A 24,197-nucleotide genomic window follows, 5' to 3' on the forward strand; every position below is an offset into this window, starting at 1 on the left:
AAGGAAAAGCGCAGTTACGATAAATTGCATTTCCCAAGGAAAGCGGCTACTTCGGCTTCTACGTTTCCCGTTTCCTGGCTTCGTTCCACGTGCTTGCGTCGTCTTGCATATACATACGTATCTATCTACGAAACTACAATATCGAAGAGATTTCCGATAAGAGTTTGAAAGGAAATCGTTTCGATATTCCTTCTTCAACGATAAGAGATATTTAGACCTTTATGATCGCGGGGGTATAATTTTCGAATGGTTTTAGAGCACCCGATCTTTTATACGTCGTTTCGCTCGCGTGATCTCGATCGCGATTCTTCTCTCGCGCACAGCCTCGCTGTAGCCGTCGTTCTTCGCGGTACCGTTTTTCCTCCGTTATCGTTCGCGACGATCGATACACGCGCGAGCATCGTTCCTCGTTAATTAGAAAGGTGATAGCCATTAATTGTAGTTTGAGAATCGGCACCCGCGTTGCGGTTCGCTCCGCAATTAAGGTACGCTAATTGAACGCTTCCAATTATCAAGCCAGAGGCCGCTGGCGAGAGCGAAAACGAAAAAAAAATATATACGTGGCTCGCTTATATCCATGTCCGCGTCTGCCGCGCGTCTAGCGGGACGAGGTAAAAATTTCGTCGATCATATTTTCGTCTCGCTTCGGTCGCACCTGCCCTTCTTCTCGCCAGAAACCTCCGGTCGCGGCCGCGACAATTCGACCGGGAGAAGCGACCGCGATCGGAGATTAACGCGTCGCGTCTAGTCGCGATCGGTTTCCCTCCTAATTGTCCCCAATAACCGTTGCCGGAAAACGCAATGGAGAGATTTCGCCTCGTAATGCTCGCTGAAACAACCTGGGAAAAGCTCGAGATAGCGCGAGAGAAGTGAGTTACGATCGCGAATGTGTTAGCGAGGTGAAAACGGTCACAGAGGTTTGCGGCATTGCAGAGCCAACCGTGGGCAATTGAGCCCTTTTCCTCTACCTTTTTCTCTCTCTCTCTCTCTCTCACTCTCTCTCTCTCTCCTTCCCGGACGTTTTCGACGATGTTGGCACTTCGGATGTCGTATATCGATTTAACGGATTATCCGCTGCAGCTGATAAAATTGTATAGAAGAATTAGGTTAAATCTAATTCATGCTAAATCGCGTATTTCAATCGCGACGGTCCATCCGCGCCCCGTATTCGCGCCATTATTCACCGCTCGCTCGCACGCACGTTCATTTTCACTATTATTTTACGAAAAGTGACGTATTAAAACGTCAGAGCCGCATCGCGGTTTATTGAAACGCGGACGTAACGTGCGCGCATTCGTTGATTTATACCGGGAATTATTAAAACCGTTCTATTATGTTAAATCCATCTCTTCTCGCGGATATACATCTCCTTCCCGAAGGCGTCGGGGTAAATAGCACTGTTGCAAACGCCACTTCCCTTGGCCCTTGTCATGTATTCCCCGGTAGAGCAGCGAGGAGAGAGGAGCGGCGCGAGGGGGGGGGGGGCGTGTGGAGATCTCGACGCGCTGGATAATGCATCCCGGGTCAGAGCTGTCCGTCACGCACAACCACAAATTCAGACAACGATGCTTTTCGGATTTCGCCCGGCATTCGTCAGGCTCCTTCTCGCCCCACGGTGAAAATGTCCGTATTACGCAAGTGAAACCCTACGCTAGACGTGAAAGCGGCGTGTGTGCAGCTGTTATCTCAAACCGCCGACCTATTTCGGACGGGAAACACGGACAATTCCGTGCGGTCATACGCGGGCATTGTTTGGACGCGTCTCGCGGATCCGCTATATAGATCCGCCCTTTAATTAAGTCTTTGTCCCTATTTGCATAATTAGCAATGAAATTTGTTGAAATTTCTTCCGCGAGTCTACAAGGCGTCTTTAATAGTTTAAGAAATTGCTGTACGACCTCGGCAAACTGCTCGAGATTTTAATTAAACTTTCCCTCGAAAGCCCTTAAGGCGATGTAAAATGTTAAATTGAACCGAATTCTTTCCCCTCCCCCCCTCCCCCCTCCGCGATTCTCAAGTAACACTTTCTTTATTTTTAGAAAATGTTCCACTTCTCGTGGAAGCGTGTCAATGAGATCTTAATGAAATTTTTCCTCTGCGATTTTCAGCGGCGAAGTAATTTCTCGGTTTGATTACGCACGTTTTACCAATTGGATTTCAAAGCGACTGAGCGATGACTTCGCAGCAGCCCGCCCTTTACGCCGAGTTTCTCCCACAAATTACTTTCCTACGAATTTTTTCTTTCGGCGAGCATGAGCGACGTGCCAGCACGTAGACGCGATACTCGCCTTCCCTCCCCCTTACCCTGCGCGTTTCCTTTCCACCTGCTAAACCCTCTAAAAGTTCGCCGAGACGAAAGTTCGACGCGGGTAGATTCCAAAGTACGGATTTGTTTTTCCACATCGGTATTTACTTTTTCACGGCGCGATGCACAGAATGAATGAAAAAGGAGAGCCGCTGAGGGATAGGTCTTCCTTCCATCTTCTCTCTCTCCCCTCTCTCCTTTTTTCACGTTCCGCGAGCGCATTCCGTCTGACTGCGTATTTCTATTGAAAGGCGATGATGAATGGCTATTGGGATAAAGTTATGCGGCGCGCCGGCGTTAATGTTGCGAAACACACACATTTGAAAACTGGGTAAATTCGATTTACGATCGGTGGCGCCCAGCAGCGCGTATACCTTTCACGTATGATCGAACGCACCGCCTCAGATTGCCGCCGCGGTGGTCGCGGAAGAGATTTATATGAAAATCGTCGCGGTTTCCCGCATTGATAGCGACTCACTGTTATATTGATCGGAATACATATCATTCCTATACGTCGGAATGCGAAATTAATGCCGCGACGGCCGGAGCGAAATCACTCTAAATGGCAGTATCGTATCAACTTCCGTGAGAGAGAACTTTGACGGCGCGTCGGCGTAATCCGCGCGGTTTATTTCGACTCGTCGACCCGGGTCCTTATTATGTCTTACCCGTCAGTCTCGAAACGTGAACGACGATCTCCGCCGAGGAATAAAATCCTAATAAAAACAAACGCTACGAGAAAGACGTGACTTCGGGCGCCGCGCAAAGAAAAGACAACGCGGAACTCGGTCAGAGAGGAACTCGTCCCACTTTACTCTTCGCTCTCCTTTTCCACCCTCATAGAAATTCCGTGCCGTTTGCCCAGCGCTCGCCGTAAGCAAAGTGCCGCGGCGCTACACAACCATACATAACCGTGGCGAGATAAGGTAGGGTCGAGTCACGGAGAGTAATGCATCTCGCAGACGTTGGGAATGAAAATTTACCCCTCGACCCTTTCGTCTATCGCGACCACGCTTAATTCGACCGTTACGCTAACACGAAACTTTCCTCTTCTGCTTTCAGGGACAAGATCTTCAGGCTAAATCTAAGTAACATCAGTCATTCCAACTGCGAGGTGAGTTGCCCCCGGACTTTTGTACATTCGGCTCCCTATTGGGTGCGTTTAACGCTTAATGTGGTAACGCGCGTCATCTGATGTTTGCATCGGGAGCCCCGCTGTTTACATTTCAACTTAACGAATTAAACCCATAATTAAAGTCGCATTTAGCTTTAAACGCGAAAACGTGCCCCCCTCCCTGTGTTACAGCACGACGAAGCTTCTAGAAACAACTTCATACAACTTTAACAGGGTTTATAACTTTTAATTACGTAATACGTGCGACAAAAAGTTCGATTTTAATATATTTAAGTGAGCGTCCTTCGTATTTCAAACGCGAGGATACCGGTCTTCGTAATCGTACTTCAGAGCTACAAAGAAATCTGAATGGGATGGGATTTTATACATAGTATTAAAAAAAATGAAACGCGAATTTAGAGCATTACCTGTAAGAGTATTACCATAAGCTCTAAATTCATTTTGTTTGAAGCGCACATAAAGAATTCATTTGCCAGTAAATCTCAGTACGAACTTAGTTTGCCGTACCGCGAGTAGCCCGCCGCCCCCCCTCGTCCTCGTATCGATTAGCGTCAAATGTCGCATAATGTTTGGTCCCCGTTTGAGAGAGGGCGATAAAACCAGACCCCGGCCGTAACTCGGAAAGTGGGCTCCGCTCGTCCCCATAAAACTGTCAATCATGCATAGCCAAGCGAAACGACACCGACGTCATCGGGACAGCTGACGCGTATCTGCCGGCTAAGCGACCCATTGTGGACGAATCGTACAATGATTTTTCCACGCTCTCCCTTGCCCGGCGGGGCTCGGTTTAAAAGCTCGTATACTGTATTCGCAAAGTGCATATTTGCGTATCGTACGAATTATGCATATCGCACGAGAAATGAATAATTACAGGTGCATTTTGAGGAGTCATTCCACTTTAACGGCCCCACAAACTGTGCTTGGCTTTAACAATTTTTTTTCACGGTGAACACACCATACAATGAAATAAATCTTTTCGGGATTTATTAGGACACTCTTAAATAACGCGACAAAATTTTTGTCATAATTTCAACAAATTTTGTAATTAAGCGATTTCTACACCTTTAAAAAAAGACGCAAGTCCGCTGCGTTGATGACTTTTATCATTCAGGTTTACCTGAAACAAAAAATCAAAAAGATTCTTAATCTATATGTGAGTGTCGCTATATCCCAAACCTCAATTAAGAATTTTTATTTAAAAATAACAAAATGGTGCCAGTTTGAAAAAGTTTCGAAAAGTACTTTTTAAAACTTTTTTGGCACTATTTTGTTGTTTTTAAATATAAATTCTTAATTGAGGTTCGGGACATAGCGACACGCATATAGATTAAGAATTTTGTTGATTTCTTGTTAATCAATTTTAATCAATATAATCAAACAATTCAAATTGTTAAAGATAAGCATAGTTTTTGGGCCGTTAATGTGGAATGACCCCTTAATTGCGCACTGTTACACACGTACACGCACACAATTACAGGATACTTTTGTTTCCTGTCGTTTCTTCTAAGCCGACAACTTCCATTTTGTCGTTCTTATACTTTCAAAACGTGGCTATATATATGTATATATATATTTTTTTTTTTACGTACACGAATGCTATCGAGTGAGTTTTAGTACGCGACGCGCCTGGTCGTTGGAGATTGAATCAAAATTGCTACGTTGAGATTTTACTTCCGATGCCTCTGCGCCGGGGAACGGTGGTCAGCTGCCAGACGCTCAGCCGGAGAGGGAAAATTGCTTTTTAACCCTCCCCGTTTGCGACAAGATGCGACGAGTCGCTTCCACCTGGCGGTGGCTATCTACGATTCCGTTCATTCGGTTGACTCTAACCGGGAAATCCGATCGTGGACGTTGTTCATCGATTTGTTCCCTTCGGAGAGACAACGAACGCCCCGCGGCTGAATTGGAAAATCGCCGTACTCCTCCACCTGCCTCGACCTATCCCGCGCTCCCGACCTACAGCTTCCGGCAAGAAGTTCGTATCTTCGGGTACTTCGTGCAACGCTGGAGTTTCCGCGCGTTATCGCGATTTTACAGTGTCGGTTTCTACTGTTAGAGAAAATAGGCGGTCACCTCAGACTTTCCCCGCGAAAGAGGTGAAGGATGCTTCAATGGTATAACAAAACACTTTGGCCGGCCAATGTATACGCCCAGCGGAACATTTTATTTCAGCGAGACTTGCTCTGGGTAATTTTAGTATCGCTTTACGGCAGCAAAAGCATATGCTTTCTTAGAAAAGATATTGGCAATACAAAGATCATCGACACGTCACTCTATAAAAAATTTACGAGATTGCTGTGTCTATCGTGCTCGTCTCATTTACACAGAAATTTCGAAAGAAAAAATTATTTGTCAAACGGATTAACAGGTGGTGAAAAAACTGAAACGATGCTCCGATGTGGCGGGAAAAACGACGGAATTGAAAATTCAATTATATTTGTATAGTTGAATCCACCACCTGTCGAGAGAGAAAGAGAGAGAGGGGGGGGGGGGACGAGCATTGACTACGTCCTGACATTTCTCGTCGGTCTTCATGCCAGATGCGACGATTGTGGTAGCGCTGAAACTAATTTTAACATGGATGACAATGCGGTCACTGGACACATAGGAACCGGAGACGCGAAAACGTCGAAGCACAGCGTTATAGTTATTCCTCGCCTCCGGGCATTTCACTGGGGTCGCTCGTGATCATTAAATAGATACACGAAGCGAATTGATGTACACGCGCGAGTTATTCGGCACGGACGAGCCGTTTTGCTCAAGTTACTCCAGAGCGTTCACCACGGAGCGATATAGAGTTTGCACGAACGTAACTTACGTTCCACATGCTGGGTTTCCGCCGGGCACCTTGCGCGAAAATGTGTCAACGATAGCGACAAAGTTGCATCCACATGCGCCTCGAAGTTGGAGAAAATGATGAAGCAACGACGCAATAATTCTGACTGTCTTCCCTACCAAGACGCGCAGGCGATAAACTTATTTGCGCGATTACGTCATACAATCTCATGTGCGTTAAACAATAAAACGTGTGCGCGTTATAAAACGTGAAATGTATCGAGCCGAGAACTTTGCTAGATTTGTTTTTTTTGTGGCAAATTTTATCGCCGTCTGATGCCGTTATTTTCGCGATGCGAATGCTGCTCGGCCCGTTCGGCTCAGTTACAATGAAATCGCATCGCGAGGTCGGCGTGTTGCCATCGCCACAGAGTTCGATCCCATTGAGAATTAACGGGCATGGAATTTCGATTTTTATTCGTAGCGGTGTGCGGCCGTAAAACGTTAACGCGGGCCACAGGAATCGGCCCTTCTTTCGCTCCCTCTGCTAAGTCCCTGGAGCATTTCGGTCTGTGGGGAACGTTGTCGTGGGGTAAACTGGAAAGCGAGATACGTGGACGCGAGGTGAAGGAGACGCAAGAAAGAATACCGCGCGTAGGATGATACAATTTCGCATTTTACATATATGCATGATGATCGTCCGGCTGCTGGAAGCGAGAAGATTCGCTTGCGGCTGCTGCGAGGGAGATACAATATCGAATGGGGTCAGAACGACTAGAGAATATTAGTTATGTATACGTAAGTTGAGCGAGTATGTTAAAACGAACCGAAGTCAGGCGGGAGACGGTAAGGGCGAAAAGTATCAAATACCTAGTTGTCTAAATATTAATTTCGTAAACGTGATGAATATATTAAACGTTCTAAAATCTAAATGATAAGTATTTATGATGAATTTTTCCAAGACTGTAATGATTAATCTTACGTCTTGCTTCGAATTCACTGAAATTATGACAGAATATTTGTCCGGAGTCCATTTTTCTCTCGTTTTCCATAAATTTTCCATAAATTTTCCATTTGGATGGTAATCGAATTTAGTTGCGTTCGAATAAGCCGCGAGAGAGAAGGAAAACAATGGAAAGGCTATATTTCTCGAGATTTAAGATGTACATTTAAAACGGCGTATTTTCGGGAGCGAAAGTGAGAATGGAAATTTGGATACATTTGAGACGGGTCGAGGCGGGTCGATCTCGATAACATCGCTACAACGTGAACCTACCCCTCGCTGCGGAGACAATGCTCCATGCTAATCCTGCCTCTGTTACAATTTCATAAGGGGAAGAAACGTTTCGTGCGTCCGCCCTGAGGGACCACACGCGTTCCCGGCGAGTTATGGTACGTGGCTAGAATAGATGGCCGGGAGGTTTAAAGCTCGCGTATCCTACAAAGGGACGGTCCTGCACGACGTCTGAAGAATACATGCAAAACGAGGCGCGCGTCCTGGCATTTTTAAGAGTGGCCAACACACAACGGATCGATGCAATTAACGCGCTTTTTTTTTTAAGACAAAGTTTGCGATCGCGAGTTTCTGCGGCCGTTCAAGACGATTCACACATTCGGTAGATATATTAGTTACCGTAGACACCAACGTTTATGTTGAACACGTTTATTCGAAGACTATTCGACTATTGAATTTTTGCAGGGTTGGGAAGTAACTCGTTACTTAACAAATATTATAATATTATTTAACTAGAACTGGTTGTAATTTTACTTCTTATATCTTAAGTTATTCATTATTGTAGAAGGAAAACTACCAGAAACTACCGAATTTTGTTTCTTTTTTCCGACAGGAGTAAAGCCAGCGGCGATACTATTTTTTTTCTACTGGATTGCTTGCTTTATCGACACTTTACGATTCAAATGAAGACTTGACATTTTTATTTTCATTGCAGGTACCCGGGGAATAAAAGCCATAGTTCCAATTTCATCTAATTGTATCAAGTAATGTCAGATATGATAAAATTTGATCAGATTCAACCCAATGTTTATTAATTCCAGATATAGTCAGACGTTTATACCGTTTTATCTGACTATATCTGACCACATATGCTTTGATATACTTATAAATGAATGCATTAAAAATTGGATATAATCTTGATGGATACAATTAGATAAAATTGGATATATGGCCTTTTTCCCCAAAGCAGATGTGGTCAGATATAGTTAGATGTTTATACCGTTTCATCTGACTATATCTGACCACATATGCTTTGATATACTTATAAATGGATGCATTAAAAATTGGTTATAATCAGGTCAAATTTTATCATATCCGACATTTTTTATACGATTAGATACATAGCTTTTTTTCCCCGGGAAAGTAACTGCAAAGTAACGATTCGTTAGTTTTTGAGTAACTAGATACTTTTATAAAGTAACTTCCCCAACCCTGCATTTTTGTTATTAATTGCGCAGGTTTAGAAAATAAATAAGATAGTTGCTCATAGCGAAAGGAAGAATAACTTTTCCAATCGAATTCATGCTCGGTGTCGTGAAATTCAGCAGCTTGCGTAACCGCTTTGCGGTTTTGGGCTATAACCGGGAAACCAGGTAATTTCACTTCCACGGGCGTGCATCCGTGCAATCTTTATATTTTCAGCATCGTCTTTGAGAACGTGCATCGAACGATAAGACTGGTCTCGCTCGAGCTCATCCATTTTTTTATGCGTTACGTCTTCGTTGAAGCTCTTAAGTTTGCGCGATACGGCGGAGAGAGAGGGGTCGATTTGCAGCGTTACGGCAAGACGGAGTCGTCTGACCGATCGGCAATACAAGCGTATCGATCGCGCCATCGTGGAAAAGGAGTCGTCCATCGTTGATCGCGTAACGAATTCCGACGTTGGATGCCCGGTCGAGACGAGCTCGGCCGCGCCGTGAATAAAGCATGCGGCAGTTCGATAGGAGAAGCAGGAAGCGATTGGTGGAAGAGCGGGAAGCGTCCGCGGGTGCTGGAGGGCGCGCGAGAAGGATGGTAAATGGAGTAAAAGTCAAATGCGAGACTCGCCGAGAAAATCGGAATCTATAAACCACCGCTACGTCCAATAAAGCAACGTCCAATCGGGAACGAGTGGGGATTCAACGTCTCTCCCGACAACGATCGCCTATACCCGCAACGATACCTACAGAGCCGTTGCACGAAAATCGCCCGGCGCGGGAGATTGGCCTAAGACCGATGGACCAGGCCAGGCGCAGCTTCGCTTGATGCCGCTCAAGTATTAAGAAGCCCTCTGCGAGATTTACACCGCTGTAAAATCGCGAATGAGATACGGCAGTCTCGGGCGATACGGTGCGATTGAAAGGATGCGCGGAAGGTGAAGAGATACTCGACATTCCGATGCACACGTACACGCAGGTGCACGTGACCGACCTAAGCCGGCACGTGTTCGACTACGCGCTCGCGCGCCGGCAAACAATTTCGTCGACATCTGAAATATAAACGGCCGACCCTGCGTTGCTTGCTAAAATGATGGTATTAAATATACATTTAGCACCGCGCCACCGCCTGTATACGTAACTTCCTTGCCGTGTCTTCCTCGGGAATATCCATCCCTAACTCGTCGCGTCCGTCTTCTCTCATCCAGCCCTCTCAACTAGGGACGGATGGGCATTTGCCCTCCTGCAGAGTTTATTGCAGCGATGAATTCGGTATGAGATCGTAGCGAAATTTCACTTTAGCAAGCCCCTCCCACCTTATCCGCGAACAAATGGAAAGTTGTTGCAAGATTCGCAGGCACGACGTTGCCGATAATGCTTTCGATTTTTTAAGCACCGTTAGAAATGACGCGGCAAATCCGTGATGCAACAGAATTAGACAATCGCGTGACGAGATATTTGCAAAATAATACAACACATTCCCGATAACACAAGTGTGCGCGGAAAAGCTTCCGTTTGTAAATCTTATCGAGTTCCTTTCACTTAACATAATTTCTCTGCGCGGTATTTTTAGCAGAGGGGAAATTATTATGAGATAGCGGAGTTTCTGCTGAATCAATAGGCATCGTTTGTTGATACCGCCATGAATTTATTGCCATGGGAGTGAAGTCTGTTTGGTAGAAAATTGATTGTTAGATCGTGTAATGCGAAAAAGGACTTGCGATTCAATTTGAACGTTGAAAACCCACTGTCTCATAATAGAGGGCTTTCGTCTACTCGTCTATTCTCTGATGAGCGCGTGAGAAGTGCGTTTCCATTTGAGAACCATCTAAAGCTGATTATCGCATACGAACGGTTCTTGTAAAGTACGTAAATAGTGTATATACACCGTAACGTTATCGACAAGCTGGTAAATTGCATTATGCGCCGATATATTTACAGGCTATATAGAAAGTGCCACGGTGTTAAGCGCGAGTATCGTCTTCCAAGCTCTCGCTTCGCTTCGACGAGAAATTAATTACAAGGCTTTCTTGCGAGGCAATGTGTCCCTCCGTCGTATATTACTCGCTCGCACCCTCGCAAACTCGCAAACAGGTTACCGAATGGTCGCAGTTTCTTCGCAGTGTCTCACAGATGCGCCTTTATAAATCAGTTTCTCCTGTAATCAAGCGGAAGTACACTCCCGTGGAAGCAAAGGACAACGCGAACGGCGAGCACGAAATGAAAAATTTTCGAACTTCCGCTTGGACCTCTTGTTTCTCGATTTTCCGGACTCGTCGTCGTATACACTTCCCCATTTTCTTGATTTTTCCTATCCCCCATTTTGCTCCCGCGGCACCAACTTCGCGCGTACCAGAAATGAATTTGCCCCCGGGCCGGCGGCGGGACTCCTTTTGCTACGTAATACTCTTTCATCAGAGATGAATTGCGAGAAACTTCTGCCGGTAATTCATTTTTTTTTCGCGCTCATTACACTGACCTGCATAGTCCCGTTCCCACTTTTAATTTTTGCCGGATGTTCCGAACGCCGGGCCACGGGAGGGTCGAGGGACGACAGGAATCACGACAGTGTTCGATCGCATACGAATTCTTTCCGCATCTCGATACATCTCTGTCTATACGCGTGGAAATCAGGGGAGAGAGAGAGAGAGAGAGAACCTCACGCGAAGATGCGGAGGCGAGACAAATAAAAGAAAAAAGAAAGACGCGAGAGAAACTGCGTTCCGGAAGTGAAACGTGTCGGCGGTCTCTGTTCTTAGTCCACGTCTGAGGTGGAAAACCTTCTTCAGTCGTCGAGCAAACACCGAAATTGTAAACAGAGAATCCTCGACGGAGCTCACTACCAGACTCGTCCCAGATGGTGTTCCTCAACGATGTTGGTAATTGCAGACTACGAAACTGCCCTATTACCCGACGAAGTGACTGTCAATAGCACTTCCTCTTCGATCTTCGTCGTCACCTTCGCAGCCAGCGCTGTTCCACGAAGTTCGGTCCGCGCTTCCCCCGCCATTTAAAAGTTGTCTATTCTTATTCGATTATCAAATTTTCGTTTAGAACAAACTTGTACGTAGTGCGTGCTGTATTCTGGAGCAATTACTACTGTCGATGAATTAGATAAGAACAAAGTTATCTTATCGACACTTTCCATCGTTACACCGTAACGCATCCTTCATACAATATCTCATTTCTACTTGAAGACTCGGAAACTCATCGCTCTTAATCGCTATTAATTGCTCCGTTTCTCTCGGCATTCCTTGCGTTCGCTCGTTCACGTTGTCCGTTTTTGCCGCGCGAATCACGAGTCGCGCAAGAAAAGGTATGATACGCGCACATGGTTAGCAGTAAAAAGAGGTGGAACAGGGGAACTGCCGTGCGAGAGGAAAGGCGTTGCACGGTGCGAGTGAAACTCGAGTGCCTCCTCTTGCGAATTTATGGTGAAAGTGTTTAAATAGCCATACAGACCCTCCAACCGTCGTCCTTGTCGCCGTCGTCCTTGTCGCCATCGCCGTCGTCGCCGCCGTCGCCGCCGTCGTCGTCGTCGTCGTCGTGTAAAATGCCTCGTCCCAGACTGCCATTAAAACGTGGAGAAAAAGAACGAAAGAATACCGCGGCACTCAAATACACTCTACGGCACAACGACGAGAATCGCGCGAACGATTCTAAATTGCTCAAAGGAGTTTTTACGTTTGGACTCGGCTCTTACGATGAATGCTCTTTTAAGCTAATGAGGACGTTACTCACGTGGTTATAAAATCGCGAGCCCAAATGAGCCCTTGTGAATTGTCCGTGGCGCAGCGATATAAATAGGTGCTAAATTGACAAGCTGTAAAGGCGGACTGTCGGCGTTGCAGGGCGATTCTGATCAGTTTAACGGGGCATATTACGCGCGTCTGCGCCACGGCAGAAATCAGATCGATAATTTCTTATCTCCGGATGGAAGCTACGTCCTTCGCGAACTTGCCGACGTGCTGGAACTTTAGTCGTTAAGGAATTCCTTCTAGTTCATTGACTTACCGTAATTGATACGAATAACCGAAAAGCTTTCCGTTGCTTTCCTCCCCCGCGGCGGCCGATCGCTCAGCGGAGAACTGTCGGCGCGCGTGCGTCGCGAGGATCGTGGGCGAGGTGTGTCATCGCGAAGGCAGATTATTTATCGGTCGATATTTGATCGATGACGATGCGACATCGGTATGCATTGGGGTTGACCCTCGAAAAACACCCTCTTTCGCAGTACAGATAGTGCCGGTGCTGCCGGCGTAAGAAGTAAATCACAAAAATGGAAATCCACGATATCGGATTGGAATCAATATTGAATGCAGATTGAATCCCAGGCTCTCTCCCTCCTTCCTCCCCCTTTTTTTCCCTTCCGCGCGTCTCCAACCGTGCGAGGCCGCGGCAGGGCGAGAAGGTGCGGAGTGACGGCTTCCATTAGGAAAAAGTGACTTACGGCGCCGATCGACAACGAAAGGCACTTTTCGTCCTGCTGAAATGTCAGGTCAGTTCGCGAAAATTTTATGCGTAACGAAGGTTACCACCTGACACGACTACCGAATCGAGGATGTTAGTGACGTCAGCCGGCGCTAAAGGGACAATGTGACGCCGGTTGATCCGTACGTCATTTGTTTATAAATTTATCACGAGTGTGCATTCACTCTTCGTACACCACTCACGTTTCGATCATACCATCAGGCTCTTTTTCGTAGCCGCTCTTAAAGCGTATCAGTTGAATAAAAAGATCCGATCGGGAGAGAAGAGCTTCGAAAAAATGCCAAGATTTTTGTAGATTATTCGACGTCAAAAAAAAATAAAACATATTAATTCCCCCCCCCGGCACACCGTGACAGTGTATGTGGCGCGTGATCAGGAGAGCCTGAGGGGATCCCGTCTCCTAACGGTCCAATGCCCGGCATTACTATTTGATGAGATAAAAAGCGCCGCGGTGGCCTCGGCTCGTGAATTTTTAAGGGCGCCTCGCAGGTACCGTTACGTTCTTGGAGTTTCCGAGGTTAGGGGGTGTCGATACCCCGGGGATGCCACAGTAGTCTTCTGTCTTTAATATTTTAGCACGGTAAATTATACGATTCCTCATCCGCCTCCGTGCATACGCTGATCTTCCACTTTCTCCGTCTCCCTCTTCCTCCGACGTTGGTAAGAACTTTGATCCGCGTAGATGTTTTTATATTTGCTGCCAGAAAGGCGGTGTTCATAAAATATATACTTTTTCTTTTATTCAACCGTGATAATCTCTTTAGGTTGCCAGTAATAAATAACAGTGAATAAGTTTAGTCGACCTTAACTGGCGCGTTTAACAAAATAAAATAAAAAGTCATTCCCCGGCCTTGGTAGACAGAGCACATATTTTATCTTCGTGCCTGTTAATTTTATAATCACGACTCAACTCCTTTGGATTTGTATCGTTCAACTGCATATTGCATTGGCCTGATTAATTTTAAGAATGTGCTGGAAAAGGACCTAAAACCCCTGGTCGAAACGTCGCGCTGTATATCTTCTTATTTTATTTTATTAAACACGTGCCAGTTAAGGTCGACTAAACTTATTCATTTTTTTTATTATTTAAGTAGAAAGATAGCGTATCTAATATCACCCCTAAAGATTGCAGCGAAAACTCGTAACGTTGCTGTTAAAGCAAACTACAAAGATTAGTTGAGCGATTCACTCGTGATATCTCGGAATGAGCCATGCTTGAGGATAATTACAACCGGTTTGCGTGTTTTCAATGCTACGTTTATAATCGCTCGGCGCCAGTACCATTGGAAGCGGTAAAGCTGAAAAGGCGAAAATCAACGGCGGGATCGACAAAGGCTGAGACACGCGAGTGGTATAGTACGTCTTCGCTTCGTGGAAGCTAATCATGCGCGAACCGTCCCCGGTGCTGCAGAAATGCATACGTGCGCGCACACAGAAATTTTCAACGAGCATGAATTTGCGACGATGATTAAGCCCGGGGTTTAATGAAGAAAGAAAACCGACGGGCGAGCTTCTTTGTCGCGATACCTTGCCAAGAATTTAATCAACTCGGCCCGAATATCGAAAGTCTGAAGCTCGTGCACTCCAGTGATTCGCGTATTCCAGTGTAAGCCTTCCAACGGGACGAGGGAGGCGAATGAGAAAGGCTTCCATACACGAGTCTGGCCGAAATGGGACGTAAACGTGCTTCAGACGGCGTCTTTTTCTCGAGACGACTTCGAGACATTGGTCTCGGGGACTTTGGTGTTACTTGGTCGATCGACTCGCGAATTTTCCAACCATTATTGAAATTGTTGCAAACACACGGCCCCGTGCTTCAAGGTAGTAACGTAGAACGGATGCGTTAATGAAAGGGGTTAATGTGACATCCAGACCTTGTCGCGGGGATGACAGGGGAAAATCCGCGACAGCCAGATTCCCGGAGTTTGGAGTAGGGCACACCGGCAGGCGAGAGGTGATGGGAGATATTTCTGTTTAATAGTCGGCGTATCACGCCGGTAATGGAAGTCGAGGCGTTTGCATGCCGGGAGGCACGCTCCGGTGCTATAAAGTTAATGGCGTCGTAGGCGGCGCGATAAAATGATGCATCGCGGCTTGGCGACAATATTATTGCCGACAGCTGCACACCTACCCGTGTACCCTTCCAGATCTGTAGCGCGCGAATTGATAAGTCACGAAGAAGCATGTACACGTGTTTTTTTTTTCTTCACGATGTATCCCGCTCCAATTGGATCAAGACGCTTACGATCGTGTTTTAAGGCCTGCGTCCACGGTGCTAGAACTTGGTCCAAGTCCTTGTTCCGAGAAATGTGTGGCCAATCCACTTGCAGCTTTTATGGAATAGCTGCAAGTTGATTGGCTACACATTTCTCCAAACTAAAACTTGGACCAAGTTCTAGCATCGCGGAACAATTTCGACGAGAATAAGATCATAAAGCCTAATCTACAATGTGCTTTTTGCGTCTGGAAACAAAGCGTTTTGATTTGCTTCTATAAAACCGAATGTTTCTAGACGCAAAGAGCACACAGTAGATTAGGCGTAACGATCACACGCGTGATCATACGCGAGTATATTAATGCCGTCAGTTACGATTCTTAATTAAAAGCGAATGCTCGAAGTCAAAATCCTTGAAAAGGGTTTAGAAGTGGCATTACACGTTGTAACGTCAGTGTGTTCCGCGGGAGAATGCGAGGCTGAAAGGCTTTCTCATTCTCTCTCTCTCTCTCTCTCTTTCTATCTTTTCGCCTCCGCCGCAAGTTTCTCCGTTCGCCGACTGCCTTCCGCTATTTCTCGCCATCTTCGTGCTCCCATCTCCGTGGCGAGCTTACGGACGGATTGTAATGATTAGTATAACGAGGAGATCCGCGGGAGGGGCTTACGGGTAAGCGCGGATACCGGGAATTGCTTCGCTTTTAATTACCGCCGAGCTGCCGGCTGTGTACACCGACGCCTTAATGCACTGCGGTGCTTAACGAGTAATACGTCGTTATCAACGCCCATGCGGCCGGCGCGGCGCGGCGCGGCGCGCGGAAGGCTCGGATCGTTAAATAATTTTAACGGTTCTCCAAGGTGGAACTCGCGTCCGGGGCCAATCCCGGATCTTCTCGGGGCGAGGGAGGCCAATAGTCGGATCGAACACGGATCGATGGAGGCTATCGTCAAATCGCGAGGAACAAGGCCGAGGCACGAGTCAGACGGAATAAGACGGCCGCGAATAGGTCCGTTATCACCCGGCGCTGTTATTCCGTGTGTAACGTACACGCTCATCATCGGCGACTCCGAGTCGAAGTTACCGCGGGTTCGCGCTTGCTCGCTTGCTCGCGCGGAGCCAGACGCGTCGCTGTTTGTAAGTGGATTACGCTTATAATGGGGCATTCCAAGTCCGTTCTGAATATTGCGAGCGTGTATATACGCCGCGTATGTACGCCGGGGTAAATCATGTTCGTATCCACTTCAACCGCGTCGCCTGGATTCTCGCCAACGTACATCCTACCCGACAAATTGTGCATAGGATGTGACTTTCGGAGTTCAGCGAATCGCATGTAGAAACAATATTGTATATTTATCTGCTCCGCAATGCGGGGATTTCAATGCGTTACGGTTGGCGCGGACTGTCGCGGAGTTCATTCACTTTCGGAGCGCGAAATTGCGAACGACACGGCGACGTTTTCTCGGTTCGCCGTCCGCGACGCAACCGCTCGGAGTATCTCTCGAGGACGGAGGTGAATCACGGATTCTGATTTTGTGGCCTCATGGAAACTGCTCTGTGATTTAACGTCCATCGTCCGCTCCGCCGTCCAGTGGCCACTCGTTCGGCGATTCTTTCGGTAATTTATTGGTCGTAGATCAACGTCGGGAAACGCTGTTACGACTCACCCTTACGTACGGCCGGGACAATGTCGAGCATCGACGCCATTTCTGGCCGTGACACTCCCGTGGTGCGGCACGCGATGTCCGCAGGAGATCGATCGTTAGGTCCGACGCGTTTCGGACGATTGACCTTGCAAACGAACCACTTCCTGTGCCACGATCGTATTCCGCTGACACACACACACACACACACATACACATATATGGTACATACACACAGCAGCAGCACAATGTCGGGGACAGACCGTTGCACCGCGTGACCGTCGCAACAAGCGCACATTTGCGAAGCTCATTTTTCTTAAGTGTTTTCACGTAAGAGCACGGATTACGTTTCGAAATAAGAAACCTCGCTGCTATGAGAGAGACAGAGTCGTATCCGGAACAACCAGGGACGCATTTTAAAGTAAAGAGAGACCCAAGTTTCGTTATCTTTTTCCGGCGTGAAAATCTTCTCTTTAAACCCTGAATATTGACCTTATTCCGGCGCGTTTCCACCGTCTTTTTAGCCACATTACGAGTGGCTGCTGTGCAACACAGGGCTTGCAAAATGTGAAGTATGCACTTCCGACACTTCTCGGAAGGTCGAGCGTGTCGAGCGACCGTTCGTAAGAAAGGAGCACTCACAAAGAAAAGCGGTCCTGCAGAATTCCCTCGAAAGATGTATAATTATGGGGTCGCTTTTGGGGAAATAGAATTTCCTTTGTCTTTCGGCTACGAAATGCTCGACTTTTTCGGGCTTTCGCAAATATATCACGACAAATGTCGTGCCTGCACATGCGCGCGTGATCCCCCGAAGGCCCCGCAATAATTTAATTTTAATTTACAATGCGATGTGACGTAATTTATGTTTTCCTCCTTGTTGCAGAGAGACGCTCTAAATCTGGAACCCAGCAACGTGGCGAATTGCGTGTCAAAAGGCAAATCAGAGGTAGGTTTCTTTTCCCACAGTTCGGCAGGCGCTCTCCTTTGCACCGCGCGCCGTCTTTGAGACGAATTTTAATTCCGGTACCGAGAAGCTGGCCTGAGAGCACTATGAAACAAGAACGCCAAAGAATTGTGATTGCAGAAAAAGACGTCGAACGTAACGTCGGGGAGGAAAGAAGTCCCGAATACAGCCGACGTGCTGTAAAATAAAAGGACCAGTTTCTTTGAAGGCGCGCCGCGGCGCAACGAAAGACGCGAGCTCGCTTTTTAATAGACACTGCGGTGTCGCGCGGATCCGCGAGAGAATGTATCTCATTTGTATCTTTAGCGCAAAGGGATCTTGCCGTGGCACGCTCTTCTTTCCGAATAATCTGCACGCAGAGCTTTTACCGCCCCACGTCTTCATTCCTGAATTAATGCACAAGTATATTTAAAGTTTGGGCGATCTCTTTCTTAATTTTATCGACTTTAATCAGATAAGTTTTAATAAACTTTAAATTATAAATATTGCACAAGAGGAGCGTCAAGAAGGGTCTTGCGCGCGACGAGTTTTCCCCGAATCGCCGTCGTCGGCGAAAATGAAAATTAACCATGGAACTCTGATTTTTTAACGCGCGTCCATTTTTATTCATACCTCGCAATCGCGATGCCACGGCCGCAGCGATAAAACGGGCACGATCGCGTTCCGCCTCGTGCACGCGCGCGCACCCGCGCTTATCACAGCTTCATTCGTATGCACCGTGTACGCGTCGTCGTCGAGGTGTAAGGTCCACGCAAATATTCCCTACGTGACGACAAAGCCAATTCATTTCCTGTGCACCGATTCGCCGCGAAATACGCGCGCGACGTGATCGACCGCGACGATTCCGCCGCGCACGCGACACGATCTTTCGCTTTCCCGAAGAGTCCGAAGGAAGCGCGTTAGCATATTGAAGAACCCGTTTACGCGCGACATGTACCGCGCCTGCAACGATTTTCTCGATCGTCAACGCCAGTCGCACCGCCGAATTTAATTTTTCCCCCCCGACCTTTCTCTGTTTCCAGCATTTCGACTGCCGAAACCATATAAGAGTCATCCAGCCGATGGCAGACGGCAATCGGCTTTACATGTGTGGTACGAACGCGCACGCACCCAAGGACTGGGTGATTTACGTAAGTTTTCAGTGTTATTTTTCACGTAGACAATGTATGAAGCGCGCATAAGTAAGGAATTTTATGCGTAACGCGTATCTTCAACTTCTCAGTTTACGACATGAGCAATTGTTTTCGTTGTTTTTTTCAATGGCAGGATTTTGAAACAAATACTGCATTGCTTTCTCGCATCATTCAATTCTCTCTTTTATGCCTTACAAATTGCAATGTATACTAAATAAATTCGTTAAATTTGATTTTGTAATAGGCGACAGTTTGTGATTGGATTGCGAAATTGTTAAAAACGGCGATTGGCCTGGCAAAGAGCTGCAAAAAAATGCACATGTACGTTTAAACGTCCGCTGTCATTTGTTTATTGAAAATTGAAAATGCGAAACGATGTTAAATACATCCGCAACCCCCCTTGAAATGTATTACGGATTCAGCGTGATATGCGCAACGCACACCGATTTGTGCTGCTTTACGCTTAATTTAATTAATTAATAACAGAACGCGAGGAGGCATCTGAAAATAATATCGTTAATTAATTTTCGCGTTACGAATAAATTTCGCCGCCACTCACGCATTCCTCGGTACGTTCCAATTTAATTTCCGTCCAAATATTTAAAGCCATATAATGAATAATGCTGTTATTAATGGAAATTTACATGCATTATCGCAATAGTAGAAATCCGCACGATGTGATTTGCAAAGTTTCGCAAAGTGCATCAAAGCGGGCGGGCGGGCAGATGAATGAATCTTGCGCTTAAGTACCCGTGTAACAACACGACAAAAGATACAGCAGTTTCGCTTTGCTAAACATTACGAGTCCCGGGTGTACCGTAACATCTCGCGCAATAATAACATCCAGCCACTTGCCTAAACTACTGCTGGAAATTATAGCTACTAAATAAAGTCAAATTATATCAAGACGTTCGGTGCCGAATCTTACTAATATAACAGCGTGCGTTCGTTTTATAGAAAATCTCATGAATTCATAAAACGCGCTCCAGGATTATCATTATTTTTTCACCTACAAATTCATTTTAACCACGTTGAAATCGATATCTTTTTTTTTTAATTCAATTAAACCTTACCCCATTTTATAATTTTATCTTCCGCAAAGAGAAAAACTTCTTTCAGCTCGCCCCTACTGTTACCTCGATGTCTTATTGTCCGTGAATAATCTGGCCACGTCCCCCTCCAAATGATGCTTTTTTTTGCAGAGCAATCTGACTCACTTACCGCGCCACGAGTTCGTCCCGGGGGTGGGAATGGGCATCGCGAAGTGCCCTTATGACCCTGCGGACAATTCGACGGCGGTCTGGGTCGAGAAGGGCAATCCCGGAGACTTGCCAGCTCTTTATTCGGGCACCAACGCCGAGTTCACCAAAGCCGATACCGTAATCTTCCGCACGGATCTCTACAATCTGACTACCGGTCGCAAGGCGTTCAGCTTCAAGAGGACACTCAAATACGACTCCAAGTGGCTCGACAGTGAGTACACTTTTCGCCAACGACATCATTAGCTGAAAGCTTAGTTAAACTCGGTAGAATCAACTTGATCGAAGGTGATATTTAATGACTTTATAATATCTCGGTGTGCACTTGCATATTCGTGGCAGTATCTTTCGAACGCGCCTAGTATTTTCTGTAATTACGTTCTCCCCTATGTGCGGATATCGATCGCCACATCCACCGTTGCCAGACATACTTAGATCTCCGCACATCACAGAGGAACCTCCGCTCGGAGCTTGATAATTACCGCGTGTCGAGGCAACAATGAAATTTCCATTAGGCTTAGAGCGCACAGTATTAACGGGAAGAGGGGGACGTTCTTGATCGGCTAAAAAGCGAAATAGGTCTTCCTGAAGAAACCGCGTAGGAAGGGCGCTGCTTAGAAAACAGGCGGGGGAGTGCTTTGAAGTAGGACCCCAGTGTCAAGCCGGGAACACGCCTCGGGTTCAAATGGATGCGAATAAACTGCCCCGCCTATTTTCCGAGGGTACCATCGCTTTCCTCGCCGACGACGAGGACTCGCGCCGGAGGAGCACGGGAACGGAGGCGGCGGGGGTAGGTTACGAGTGGAATTATAGGAGTTTGGAGGGCGATGTCGGTGCTAGGCTCGCTATCGGACCGGTTAGAGAGGGTGCCGGATCTCTCTCTCTCTCTCACTCTCTCTCCCCCCTTCCTCCCTCTTCCCTGTCTAGTTCTCCTTCTTCCTCTACAAACGGGGTAATAAAATAACACCCCGACGCGATCTTCCTCGTCCTAAACGCTGCGTTCTCGACGAAAGTGCCCTCTCCTTTTTCTCGAAAAAGGAGAGAAAGCGAGCCAACTGAAGAAGTTAAAGTTTTCCCGCCCCGTCCGCCGGAAACCGCTCTCTCGCTCCCGTTCCACCCTCACCTCGCCTCGGTCCCGCGTAGTTCGGAGGCTCGAGCTTTAATCAGTTTTACCGGCTCTCTGATTCGTCGGCTGGGATTATTGCGATCCTCTCGATTTTTCGTTATCGGGGCGCGGAACGTGAGAGGCGCGGGCAAGAGCGGCCCGGCAAGGAAATTGGAAAATGTAGATTAGGACGTGCGTCGAATATAGACACACAATCCGACATGGAATTTAATAGCGTAACTCGCGGGAGGCAGGGAGGCGCGGAGCGCGCTGATTTGCGATGATCAAGTGTAAATAGAATCCGATTCGTTAGGTTCGTCGATCGTGACGGGACACGAGGAGTACGTCGAAAATTTAGTTATACGAGCGTTTAATATCGAAATCCTACTCTATCCTTTGACTGTCTACGTTTTAAAATGCCCGCCGAGGAAGTCCCGTTCCACAAATAGTTTCCAGTTTCCATTGGATATTATTCGTTCGTTAGTCGATCGAGTCAAATACAGGGAGTATCTAAATTTCCGCCGAACGAAATTTCGATTTATTGTCAGAATTTAAGGAAAAAAAAATTGCTCTCTTGCGACCGCGGTAAGGAAATTAATTGCCCGAATAAGAATTAATTTGAACCCCGTCCGCGACACCGCAATCCTTTCGCAGCGAGCGTTGACGCGCGACATACCGGTCCGGAATAATGGCGCAGGACGGTTAGTTGGCTGCTTTGTATTTCTCGAGGGGGCCGCTTCCGCTTTTCCTCATTCTGTCGAAGCGTGCCGCCACTCGAGCCTGCTCCTTCAGCCGCCGTTGTCGGGTAGGAAGGTCGCGATATCGGAGCGGCAAAAGTCGGGGGAGATGGGCGGACGACTTTGTCCCACTTTGTATCCTTCGCGCCCTCCCGCGGGATGCATGATTAGCCATTTGTTTCGTCGTTTAATTTCGTGCCGGCAGCCCTTTCGCTACACTCTCTCCCTCTCTCGCTCTTTCTCGTCTCTGCCTACTCCTCCTCTGAAGCTGCCGGGAGCCACCTCCGTTCAGACCCTACAAGCGAGACTACCGAGCGTCACCATCAAGGACCATTCTCCGCATCGAGTTTGTCTATTAACAGAGGCGTTGATTAAAAGCAGGCGAGAGTCCCGGAAGAGACGGATGGGCTCCACGCGCGCTCCTCGTATAATCTTCGCGACTCTCCAACTCCTCCTCCTCCTCCTCCTCCTCGTCCTCGTCCTCCCTTCTCTCGCAGCATCTCTTTCTCGCTCCTCCAGTCTACTCGGCGGCACGGCGAGACGCAATGAAGACTGATGCGGTTCGTGGTGTGAGGTCATGATAAGGAAAACCGGCACCGGGAGGGTAAATCGCGGACGGAAAGGGAGACGAAGAAAAATAGAGAGTAGAACGCAGTGGACTTAACAAGCTCTGAATAACTAGCTGACGAACGTCTACTTTCACGGATCCTCGCGCGTGCGGAATGACGCTCGAACATTAGCGTACAACCGTCTTCCTATTCGAACATCCGCTACATTTAAAACGCAAAGTCTTTTTTCGTCGCGATATAACGAGGCGCTCTTCTTCTCCAAGCGTAATGGCAACAGCGAGCACTTTCAATATTCGAACCCTGTCGCACGTTACTCGTCACGAGCGTCCGGATACGCAATCAAAAGTCATCTCGCTATGAAACGCTTCCGCGTCTCCTCCTCGGTAAATTATTTCTCTCCTTCTGCTCCTTGTGGCCCGCGTCTCCGTCTATCTACATCGGGCCTGTACCCGCCCCAATATATCAAACTTCCGCCGTCGAAGCGTCAGACAATCGATTTAATCGCTGAACCGTGAGGGAGATTGCGGCGACCTCCAGCCGAGTGCCGTAATGTAAAACCGACGAGAGAGAGGCCCGGGCTCTGGCGACGGCGACGCGATTCGAACGCGGAAAAATTCCATTTTCTTTGCCATTTTCTCGCGTCACCAAACTCCGACTTGGTCGTTACACGGAATAAATCAGTTTCCTCGGCACAACAGGCAATTACACCAAGATTAAACCACAACGCTTGCGCCGAGCTGCATCGCGAGTGACGGCGAATATTCGCGCAATTTGTGTCGCGGCGCGTATCGGACCTGGATCTGCGTTTTAGCCAGACCGCGAGTACACGGAAATCAGCGAGGCAAGCTGTAGGCTGATTCGTAGGAAATTATTTCCAACCGAGATGAGTTTGAGTGATAACTACGATATTTCTCAACCGAGGCCCCGGAATTGCTCGCCGTCTGTCGGAGCTCACGAATCGTTACGAAGTTATTTCGGACTCTTTCTCCGCGCAACTTATCTCATTCGAAGATGATACCGAACTCTTATAACTCAACTACGCTAGGTGCAATGATGAAGCCGACTCAATAGCGCTTCTCACGTCGCTGCAACTTTTCCAGCTGGATAAATTGCGATTTAATTTCGATTATTTATGCAGTTGACGAGACCAACTTTTAAGGAACTCGTTGGCAATTAATTCTGCAAACGGCAAAATCTTCTTCTTTTTTTCCATTCAATTTAATTTCTTTCCCAATTACCACGACATTTTCGAGGGATGCAATCAAAGCGCATTGTCTCTAATCTAGCACCGCTATATAATCCCGTTTTTCACTCTCCCTTTCTCTCGCTCGCTCGCTCCCGAAACGGGCGCAGAATAATATCGTTGCCCGCGGTTAAACGGAATTCGGGGGAGATTATTGTCCACGTCTGGACGCAGGTGGAGCAGTCCCGGCGATGAAAGTTT

The 24,197-nt window shown here is 47.2% G+C and overlaps 1 protein-coding gene across 1 annotated transcript in view; it reads left to right on the forward strand.

Annotated features, from left to right (window-relative positions):
• The window catches only part of LOC105562298 (semaphorin-2A), a 162,200-nt gene that overhangs the window by 133,211 nt on the left and 4,792 nt on the right, over positions 1-24,197 (forward strand). The window contains exons 3-6 of the mRNA XM_012013039.1: positions 3,368-3,419; positions 17,870-17,932; positions 18,973-19,080; positions 20,286-20,556. Coding sequence (XP_011868429.1) covers positions 3,368-3,419; positions 17,870-17,932; positions 18,973-19,080; positions 20,286-20,556 — 494 coding nt within the window. The remainder of the gene's footprint in view (positions 1-3,367; positions 3,420-17,869; positions 17,933-18,972; positions 19,081-20,285; positions 20,557-24,197) is intronic.

Source organism: Vollenhovia emeryi, unplaced genomic scaffold (assembly GCF_000949405.1).
Source record: "Vollenhovia emeryi isolate VEMERY1.0 unplaced genomic scaffold, V.emery_V1.0 DF939191.1, whole genome shotgun sequence".
Classification (NCBI taxonomy): domain Eukaryota; kingdom Metazoa; phylum Arthropoda; class Insecta; order Hymenoptera; family Formicidae; genus Vollenhovia; species Vollenhovia emeryi.